Below are 11078 nucleotides of genomic sequence, written 5' to 3' on the forward strand. Positions count from 1 at the left end.
CTATATATAGTATATACAGATATTTTCAATATAACCTACTACACCGTTTTCATCCGCCTCAAAGGAAATAGTAACACATACACTAATATTTAAGAACATACAAACTATTAATTGATTTCATCATTCTGTTTATTTACAATTTTTACATAAGTAGGTATATGTGTATGTAAATAGCATTATTATAATAATATTAATTAGATTTAAGTCTCAGTTTCGAAGTTCTATTTATTAAATAATAATTCTCTCTTTTAATAATATTGCATTTGAACTAATTCTTTATATTTATATATATTTTTTCATTATTTTTTCGCTTGGTTTGACAATTCACCCTTTCATTTATCACTACAATTTATGGTTTGTTAAATTAAAACGCTTCCATAATTATTAATAATTTATAGATACTTTAGGCTTACTTTCAATAATAAAATAATATAGTAAGTATATATAGTATATAATAACTTATGTACATGCGGGTTTATTATGCGTATATTACAGTTTTTCAAAATTTTACAATATATTGCAAACATTTTATTAAACACATTTGATAGAAGAAATGTTTTTATAATGTCTTTCACTTCATAAAAATAAAACAAGTAACCTAATGCGCAACATTTCGTACAAGTTAAAAAAAAATCAAGTATACAATAAGTTCAAATAAACAAATATCTATTTCATTTTACAACTTTCTAAAAACATGGGCACATACTATATGCGTGAATATTACTGTCCAAGTATTTCAACTTGGAAAATTATTTACAGTACATCTCAAATACATGTATTTCATTGATATGTAAAAAGAAGACATCACATTATTGACAAAGCTTTGTCCCGCCATACCTTTAAAAGAATTCCATTAAATATTTTTAACAATGATCATGATATCAGTATCAGAATTCTAACAACATTTTTTTAATAATATTCTTGATCTTGATCAGTAAATATAATCAAATTAAAAAGTAGTTTTGGTATTAGCAAAATTGACAAAGAAGAAGATGGAAATATTTGAAAATGAAATATTGAGTCTTAATTATTATTCTTCAAAATATATACATATTTATAATCTGTTGTAAAATGTGTCATTTACTTTATTATATATTGTTAACCGGGAACGCTTGGAAAAAATTAAAAAAAAAAATACAGGGGGAATAATAAATAATCAACGAATTCGACAGGTGTTAAAGTGTACAATCCTAGAAAGATATTTACAAATAAGAAAATTATTTTTAATTAATTAAATTTTGTTCAATTACTTTTCATCTGCATTTATTTTCTCTAAACCTCTTGACTAGATATACTACTCCCAGTAATAGCAAATTCATTCCTATAGATAAATTCAAATGCTTCATATTATAAAAAGGCTCCGTTTTGCAATTTTTGAAACTGACTGCAATTTATCTCAATGATGACCTGTTTTTTGTTTCCTTTAGTAGTGTGTCTGCAATTTAATTAAATGTTTTTTTTTTTTAATTTATTATTCAAAATTTTATTACATACAACTCTAATTGTCCGTACATACATACAATCGAGTTTACTAGCTTCAAATAAGATTATCGTTATAAATAATAATAAATATTTATATGACTTTTAACGACTTTATTGCCACAGCGTTGTTTGTTTATGCCAATGAGTGAGACTTGTATTTATCAAATCCTTTCTATGTAATTGGTCATTCTAGATCATTTTCAGCTTTTTCCAATCCTTTTTCTACATTATGTAGTCTACCCTCAAGCCCAATAGTAAGTGGTTGTACATGAGGGTCGGCTTGGTAGGAGTGTAGGTCCATGTCTTCACTCAAATGAATTATATCAAAAATATTATTTGGCTGATCCTGACTTCTTCGAATAAGACGCTGACCCCAATCTTCTGTGGAATCTTTGATATTTCTTACAGGTTTCGTACTGGAGGAACAACCTACTCCGCCTGAGCGGACTAGATTATCTGCCGAAATTATTGCTCTTGGTGATAACAGTTCATGAATATTTTCATCCCCGTCAAAGTTTAGTATATTGTTCAAGCACAAATTAAACTCATTGTAATCCGAAAAGCTACTACAATCTAATGGATTCACAGGGGAAATTTCGGAGAGTAAGTCGTTTTCAACTTCTGAATCCAATTTGCTGTTATAAAACATTATATGTTCACGTCCCATGCATTCTAAATCTTCTATTTCTTGAATAACCTCTGTACTCGAGATTGATTTCGGTAAGTTTTTACAATCGATTTCCTTATTAACACGAAAAGCGCTTAAATATTGATTTGTATCTGCATTTTCAGTAACAAACGAATTTTTTCGGTCACTTTCATCTTTGAAGTCAACATTTTTCTTACTGTCATCAACTAAAGCATACATTGAGAATTCATCCTGCGTCTCGGCCAATAAAAAGCAATTTTTGCTTTCGAGTTCTTCAACTCCAAATTCACCCAGTTCCATATCGCCATCGTCGCCTACATTTAAATTTGTAGCCGAGGCGCAAGACAATGGTCACTTATAATCGCGAGAGTTTCGTCTTCTTCGTCCTTCAGTTAACTGTGCCTCTCCAATAACTGAAAAATGTTAAGTTTTACTTTAGAATTTTAATCACTTTTTACTTTTTAAAATTTGTAATTAATTAGAAAGATTTTTGAGAAAACATACATAACTATTTTAAAAACGATATTGTTTTCACAAAAACTGCTAAAAAACCAAACTTAATTTTAGTTGTGATGTTATGAATCAGAGGTCTACTCGTTTGCAGAACATAAATTGCTATCCATTGCCTCTACGCATCAGCGCAAAGTGGTGCTAAGGCGGATATCTCCTCAGTTTATTAAAACATAAGAAGGTTTCTATTAAAATCCATCAATAACAAGTACGGAAGAGCTAAGTTCGGGTGCAACCGAACATTTAACACTCTTGCCACTTGCCAGAATCAAAGCCTGGGAAATACTTTACGGTGTAAAACGTCAACCAGAGGATTAAAATTCAGCAATTTTATATATACATATACTAAAAATATCACACATACACTGATAGAAACATAAGGTTTGTTAGAAGAACGAAAATTTATAGAGTAAAGTCAGCCGGATGTTCGCAACTACTGAAACGTATATTATAAGGTGGTTTCCAAAGTAAACCGGACCTTTTTGAATCTAGCGGCCCCTGGTAACGCCAATAAAATGTCGACTGGTGCGTTATCTGCTATCTTTATCGATTGTCTAGTAAGAATTTCATGACATTTCATCGATTGGAAGTGAAATTATTGCGTTTTAAGTGTAAATATGTTTGTGTTTGGGAGAATGGAGTCATGTGTAGAAGTTCATGCAAGTGAGGAAAGTTCTCTGATCGCCATTCACTTGGGACTGGCCAAAAACGATTCTTTTACATATGGCTCAATCAGCTCCTTTGACCAAGTATCCTCTGGGTAGCCTAAGAACATCCGTTTGAAGGCGAGCTAAAGTGACAAGGCGAAACATCCCCTCCGCAGGGTTGTGCGCTGGGTTTGGGACCCGCTACGTAAAAACAAACACCCAATGAAAACTAACAACCCGCCTCGGATGAGAGACCCCCCTTTTGATGACGACCATGGCAAACGAAATAAGGACTACGAATTGAGGGCATGCACCTGGAACGTCCGGTACCATAGTTGGGAAGGTGCCGCTGCCCACCTGGTTGATGTCCTCTTGAAGGCTGACATCGCCGCCGTCCAAGAAATGCGATGGACGGGACAAGGAAAGAGGCGAGTAGGCATTTACTACAGTAGCCATATAAAGGAGCGCAAGTTTGGTGTTAGATTCGTGGTGGCAGAGAGACTCCGTCGCCGAGTACTATCATTCACTCCTGTGAATGAACGTCTAGCCACAATTCGCATCAAAGCGAGGTTCTTCAACACATCGCCGATTTGCGCCCACGCCCCGACGGCAGAGAAGGACGATGTGACCAAAGATGCATTCTATGAGCGCTTGGAGCGCGCTTATGAGAGCTGCCCCCGCCACGATGTCAAAATCATGCTTGGCGACTTTAACGCCAGGGAGGGCAAAGAAAGTATATTTGCCACTACGGCCGGTAAATTCAGCATCCACGACGAAACATCCCCAAATGGCCGCGATGTCTGAATTTGGTATCCCCGCAAAACTAATACGGCTGTGTAAACTGACGTTGAGTAACACCAAAAGCTCCGTCAGGATCCGGAAAGACCTCTCCGAGCCGTTCGATACCAAACGAGGTTTCAGACAAGGCGACTCCCCATCGTGCGACTTTTTCAACCTGCTTTTGGAGAAAATAGTTCGAGCCGCAGAACTAAATAGAGAAGGTACCATCTTCTATAAGAGTGTACAGCTGTTGGCGTATGCCGATGATATTGATATCATCGGCCTCAACACCCGCGCCGTTAGTTTTGCTTTCTCCAGACTGGACAAGGAAGCACAGAAAATGGGTCTGGTAGTGAACGAGGGCAAGACGAAATATCTCCTGTCACCAAACAAACAGTCGTCGCACTCGCGACTTGGCTCTCACGTCACTGTTGACAGTCATAACTTTGAAGTTGTAGATAGTTTCGTATATGTGGGAACCAGCATAAACACCACCAACAATGTCAGCCTGGAAATCCAACGCAGGATAACTCTTGCCAGCAAGTGCTATTTCAGACTGAGTAGGCAATTGAAAAGTAAACACTCCAGCTCTAGAAGAATTCGACGCAGTATCCGCCACGTGAATTCATCAAAACTCAGCCGAAATCATCATTGAAATTCATGGAAATGGAATTGAACATCGGAGGATGGAGTCATTGTAGAAGTTCACGCAAGTGAGGAAAGTTCTCTGATCGCCATTCACTTGGGAGTGGCCAGAAACGATTCTTTTACATATGACTCAAGCAGCTCACTACTTCCGGTCTTTGACCAAGTATCCTCTGGGTAGCCTAAGAACATCCGTTTGAAGGCGAGCTAAAGTGAGAAGGCGAAACATCCCCTCCGCAGGGTTGTGCGCTGGGTTTGGGACCCGCCACGTAAAAAAATTCTACCAATGAAAATTAACAATCAGCCTCGGATGAGAGACCCCCCTTTTCATGACGACCATGGCAAACGAAATAAGGACTACGAATTGAGGGCATGCACCTGGAATGTCCGGTCCCTTAATTGGGAAGGTGCCGCTGCCCAGCTGGTTGATGTCATCGTAAAAATAAAGGCTGACATCACCGCCGTTCTTGTGACATTTACTACAGTGGCCATATAAAGGAGCGCAAGTTTGGTGTAGGATTCGTGGTGGGAGAGAGACTCCGTCGCCGAGTACTATCATTCACCCCGGTGAATGTACGTCTAGCCACAATCCGCATCAAAGCGAGGTTCTTCAACATATCGCTGATTTGCGCCCACGCCCCGACGGAAGAGAAGGACGATGTGACCAAAGATGCATTCTATTAGCGCTTGGAGCGCACTTATGAGGGCTGCCCCCGCCACGATGTCAAAATCGTGCGTGGCGACTTTAACGCCAGGGTGGGCAAAGAAGGTATCTTTGGCACTACGGTCGGCAAATTCAGCATCCACGACGAAACATCCCCAAATGGGTTGAGGCTGATCGACTTCGCCGGGGCCCGAAATATGGTTATCTGTAGTACTAGATTCCAGCATAAGAAGATACATCAAGCTACCTGGCTGTCTCCGGATCGAAAAACTGCCAACCAGATCGATCATGTTGTGATAGACGGAAGACATGTTTCCAGTGTTTTAGATGTGCGTGCGCTCCGAGGTCCTAACATCGACTCGGACCACTATCTTGTTGCAGCTAAGACTCGCACCCGCCTCTGTGCAGCAAAAAACGCACGCCAACAAATACAAGGAAGGTTCGACGTCGAGAAGCTGCAATCTCTGAGAGCACTCATCGACAACTCGGTATAAGGGAACTGTGGGACGGCATTTCAAACTCCTTACGTACAGCTGCAACCGAAACCATTGGTTTTCGGAATGTGCAAAAGAACAGCTGGTACGACGAGGAGTGCCGTGTCGCAGCGGAGAGAAAACAGGCTGCCTACCTCGCAACGTTAGATACCGGGAGTTGAAGAGGGAAGCGAGACGCATTTGCAGACAGAAAAAGAGGCCGAAATGCGTGAGTACGAAGAGCTTGATAAGCCGACAGGGGTAATGCTCGAAAATTCTACGAAAAAATGCGGCGGCTTACAGAAGGTTTCAAGACCGGAGCATACTTTTGTAGAACCCCCAAAGGTGATCTAGTCACTGATGTCCAGAGCATAGTTAAATTATGGAGGGAACACTTCTCCAGCCTGCTGAATGGCAGTGAACGCTCAACACCAGGAGAAGGGGAACCCGAATCCCCAATCGATGACGATGGAGCAGACGTTCCATTACCCGACCATGAAGAAGTTCGAATAGCAATTGCCCGCCTGAAGAACAACAAAGCGGCAGGGGCCGACGGATTGCCGGCGGCGAAGAACTGATAGGGAGCATGCATCAGCTTCTTTGTAAAATATGGTCGGACGAAAGCATACCCAACGATTGGAATTTAAGTGTGCTATGCCCAATCCATAAAAAAGGAGACCCCACAATCTGCGCCAACTACCGTGGGATTAGCCTCCTCAACATCGCAAATAAGGTTCTATCGAGCGTATTGTGTGAAAGATTAAAGCCCACCGTCAACAAACTGATTGGACCTTATCAGTATGGCTTCAGACCTGGAAAATCAACAACCGAACAGATATTCACCATGCGCCAAATCTTGGAAAAGACCCGTGAAAGGAGAATCGACACACACCACCTCTTCGTCGATTTCAAAGCTGCTTTCGACGGCACGAAAAGGAGCTGCCTTTATGCCGCGATGTCTGAATTTGGTATCACCGCAAAACTAATACGGCTGTGTAAAGCTGAATTTGAGCAACACCAAAAGCTCCGTCAGAATCGGGAAGGACCTCTCCGAGCCGTTTGATACCAAACGAGGTTTCAGACAAGGCGATTCCCTATCGTGCGACTTTTTCAACCTGCTTCTGGAGAAAATAGTTCGAGCCGCAGAACTAAATAGAGAAGGTACCATCTTCTATAAGAGTGTACAGCTGCTGGCGTATGCCGATGATATTGATATCAGGAAGAAGTCGCACGGTGCCATATCAGGTGAATACGGGGAGTGTTAATGGTTAAAATGTGATTTTTGGTCACATAATCGCGTTCTGGAAAGTGAAAGAATCAAATGGAATTTAAAATTGTGTTATATGGAAAGTAGACGTGGTTGTAGCCCGATTTCGATTGGTGGGCGGTGCCACGCTCATCGTCCAATTTTCATACCGTTTCCCATATAGCCATCTCATACCATCTCGGAGGTAGAATTTAATATTTCTGGCGTAATTATTTATTGATTTATTGCACTTTTAGTAGTTTTGAACAGTACTGTTATAGGGGGAATTCTTATAAGAGTTATTTGCACTGAGCGAATTTAGTTGTTGTAGCTTTAGTATTTAGGAGCGACAACGCTCACTTTTTCAACATTTTCTGCCCACAAGTGCACCTTGCTACTGCGATTCCAGTGCCAAATTACAGTTCTACAAGTAGTATGTACATATATCTTAATTTAGTGCTTGGTTACGGCATTTTACCGGTTTTTAGTTATGGGCGATTTGTGAACGTGGCAGTGGTCCGATTACGTCCATCTACGCACTCGTATTTTTTTTTGTACTAAGGAACCCGCATACCAAGTTTCATTAAGATATCTCAACAGGTGAACAAAACTATATTACTCTGTAGCAACAGGTTGCAAGAGTATAATAATATATATTTCCGATCAAATGTCAAAAAAGTCTTGCGGTATTTTTATTGAATTTTTTTTTATTGAAATTGAAATGAATTTTTGATGACTCATGCCCAGCTCTTGACCGATGCTACGGCTGCTACTATGCCGATCTCTTTCGACCAATTCAGCGATTTTATCGCAATTTTTGACGACAGGCCTTCCGGAGCGTGGCGCATCTTCGACCACCTCTATACCAGAACGAAAACGTTGAAACCTTCGTTGCACAAATTTTATTGGCGGCTTCAGACGCATTTTTGCCTTTATCGTAGTAGTACTGTAAAATATGCCGTATTATCTCTTTATTTTGCTCCATGTAACTCACGAACGACTTAAAAGAAACGACAATCAATCAAACACGTGTTAGCGCGTGAAATGAGCTTTCCAAAAAGGTATAGCATACTCCGATGCGACGAATAAAACTAGAACTACGCGCTTTCAGAGCCAACTAGCGAAAATACCGCAAGACTTTTTTGACAATCTAATATTATGTATAAAAAATATTCGAGGACATAGGTAAAATTTTTATAATTTAAGTTGTATCAAAAAATTATGCAAACGAAAATGGTACATCATAAAATCTCTTAAAAAATAAATTTATTCTAAAAGATGATGTTATGATATTTTCCTTGGTGAATTTTAAAAATTCCAATGTCAATGTGTTTATTTTTTTGAAATCCACTCATTACTGCCATCGTAACTTCCTGAAATTTCTTTTAATTTTCGGTTCAATACACCTGTTTTTAATTTTTTCAATTCTTGGATACTCACTAGTTCTCTGAGTTACACAGATAAATCTTTTTTATGCTGCTTATGAATGATATGTCACACGTGTAAATTTCACCAGCTAAAATCTTAGCTTCCTAATCTATTGACAGTTTCATTTTTAGAATAAAACAACCTACAGTACCGACAGCGAGAATGATTGTCTTGAACACTAATACTGATGAACAGTTTTATCCAAAGTTGCAAATACTAAGTATTATTATTCTACATATTCATTAAAACTACAAAAATGTAAAGATTTTCTAGATATTATATAATGTTATACATTTTATGGTTAAAACAAACAATTTTTATGTATAATAATAATAATATTAATTATTCAAAATTCTTATATATGTTGTACGACCCTGTAATTATTATTTTTTATTAATACAACTACTGTGCAAGATGTACAAATTTATGAAGTAAATTACTTTTTCATATAATAAACAAAAGACAATTGGGGTACTCACAACCCGTCGTAAAGAATCGAAAAATCGTTAGATTATAAATTTTTACACTTGTTTAAAAAAATTGTTGTTGGATTTCATACAAAAATGAATTTACACATTTACAATTCTCAATGCTATGTTTTCGAATCGGTATAACCTATAACTTTATGAAAACCCTAAATATTTTGAAAACCACTCTTTAACTGTGTCAAAACTGTAAAATTTGAAATTAATCATTAACTTAATTCTCAAATTTCCTTAGGTATCCTTTGTTATCTTACTTTTTACCTACCAGAGTTTATAGTCTAAACAAGCGTTGGGAAATATTTAGAATTATATTAACAATTTGTCCGGCAATGCGATGATACAATGATTTTTTGTAGTTGACAACATTGGGTTTGACAACATACACGAAAAGTTGGGGGCCAATGCAATTTTTAGCAAATTAGATAATAAGATTTAAAAAAAATATCAACTCGATGAAGTCAATGATGATTCATCTTTTATAGGTCAGTACAGATGAATTATAAGTAATGAAGTATGTAAATAATTATAGCTGATTTCGGTGCTTCCTCAACGGCAGGATGACAGTCTTTACAGAACGGCAGTTCAAATTGTCAGCTATTAGTAAAAAAAAAAAACAAATTAGTTTTGTTTGAATGTTTTTATTTGAGAATTAAAGCACGGAACGGCGTATTGCGTACAAATTTTTAAATTGTGGAAAAAGTTATTTCGAAATACACTCACTTCGAAGGAATAAACGGATGCCTAAATATATGTGAGATAATATTATTCGTTGAGCTTTTAGTTATGATACGTATGTTTCATTGCATTTTATTGGTAGAAAATATTATTATTCTTTATATAGTCTGAAAAAAATACAATTTGATTATTTTTCGACACAAATAAAAATTTTATAAGAAAACCACACGGCTAATTTTAACTATCCAGCCCGTCCCGCGAAAAAAACGTAAGCGAAATTTTGAGGATTTTATGTTTTTATACACTTACAAGTATGTTGATAATTACCAACCACAATTTCAAAGAAAAGTTAATATAATGCTGAGATATCAACCTAATAACACTAATCAACAAATCTGAAGGTAAAATTTGCGACTAATGCACTAAAAGGTCTGTGTGGGTATTTAAGAGGATTACGCATTTGATTTCAAAAATGTTAAATCACGTACAGCTTGCCACATTGATTTGATCCCAAAACCTTTTGACTACAAACCAAAAAATCATACGTGTTAGGAAATTTAGTTTTCAGTTTTAACAACCCAAAATTAGCAAAATACAGCTTCTAAGTCGCAAAATTACTATTAACTAGTTATTCTAATAAGTGGACTACAAAAATAAGATGGGCTGAAACAAACACTGTCCTTATGAATTAATTAACCCGACTATTTCACTATTGACTGTGAACAAACCCAATGACAATTATATTTGTCAGAATCAAAATATCAAACAAAAAATACAATGATTTAAAGTGTGACCAAAAAAGATTCCAAAAAATTCCATTGTGATTACCATAGCCTTAACAATCATATTGCGACAACCCGCACAAATAGTGTTAGCTCCAAATAGTAGGTTTTCTCAAAGTAAACTATAAAACGAATATAATATTATGTAAACCTAATTCGGTTTTTATACCTTTGAAAAATAATTTTTATATTTTTGCAACATGTTGCTAGAGTATAACAGTTTTGTTTACCTAACGGTTATATGTATCATCTAAAACTAAGCGAGATAGACACAGGGTTATGTATGTATGTATAAATGATCAGGACGACGAGACGAGTTGAAATCCGGGTGACTGGCTGCTGTCCGTCCGTGCGTGCAAGTTGTAACTTGAGAAAAATTTGGATATATTGATGAAACTCGGTACACATGTTTCTTGTTAAAAAGTAAAGCGTAGGTGGGCGTAAGTGGACCACTGCCACGGCCACGAAACGCAATTAAAAGAAAACTATAAAGTGTCATAAATAAGCACTAAATTACGATATAGAACTATAATTTGGCACAAAGGATTAGAGTAGCAAAGAGCACATGTAGACGTGGCCCCGACCTATAGATTAAATGTGCATATCTCCTAG

At 37.1% G+C, this 11078-nt stretch overlaps 1 protein-coding gene across 3 annotated transcripts in view; it reads right to left on the reverse strand.

The window, feature by feature from the left end:
- Positions 1-1062: 1062 nt before the first annotated feature.
- Positions 1063-11078, reverse strand: part of LOC126765184 (uncharacterized) — a 70552-nt gene continuing 60536 nt past the window's right edge. For 2 of the 3 annotated variants that reach the window (XM_050482763.1, XM_050482762.1), the window contains exon 6: positions 1063-2544. In XM_050482763.1, coding sequence (XP_050338720.1) covers positions 2483-2544 — 62 coding nt within the window. In that variant the 3' untranslated portion in view covers positions 1063-2482. The remainder of the gene's footprint in view (positions 2545-11078) is intronic. The other variant, XR_007668293.1, reaches the window with a different exon arrangement.

The sequence above is a fragment of the Bactrocera neohumeralis genome, unplaced genomic scaffold, assembly GCF_024586455.1.
Source record: "Bactrocera neohumeralis isolate Rockhampton unplaced genomic scaffold, APGP_CSIRO_Bneo_wtdbg2-racon-allhic-juicebox.fasta_v2 cluster10, whole genome shotgun sequence".
Taxonomy (NCBI): domain Eukaryota; kingdom Metazoa; phylum Arthropoda; class Insecta; order Diptera; family Tephritidae; genus Bactrocera; species Bactrocera neohumeralis.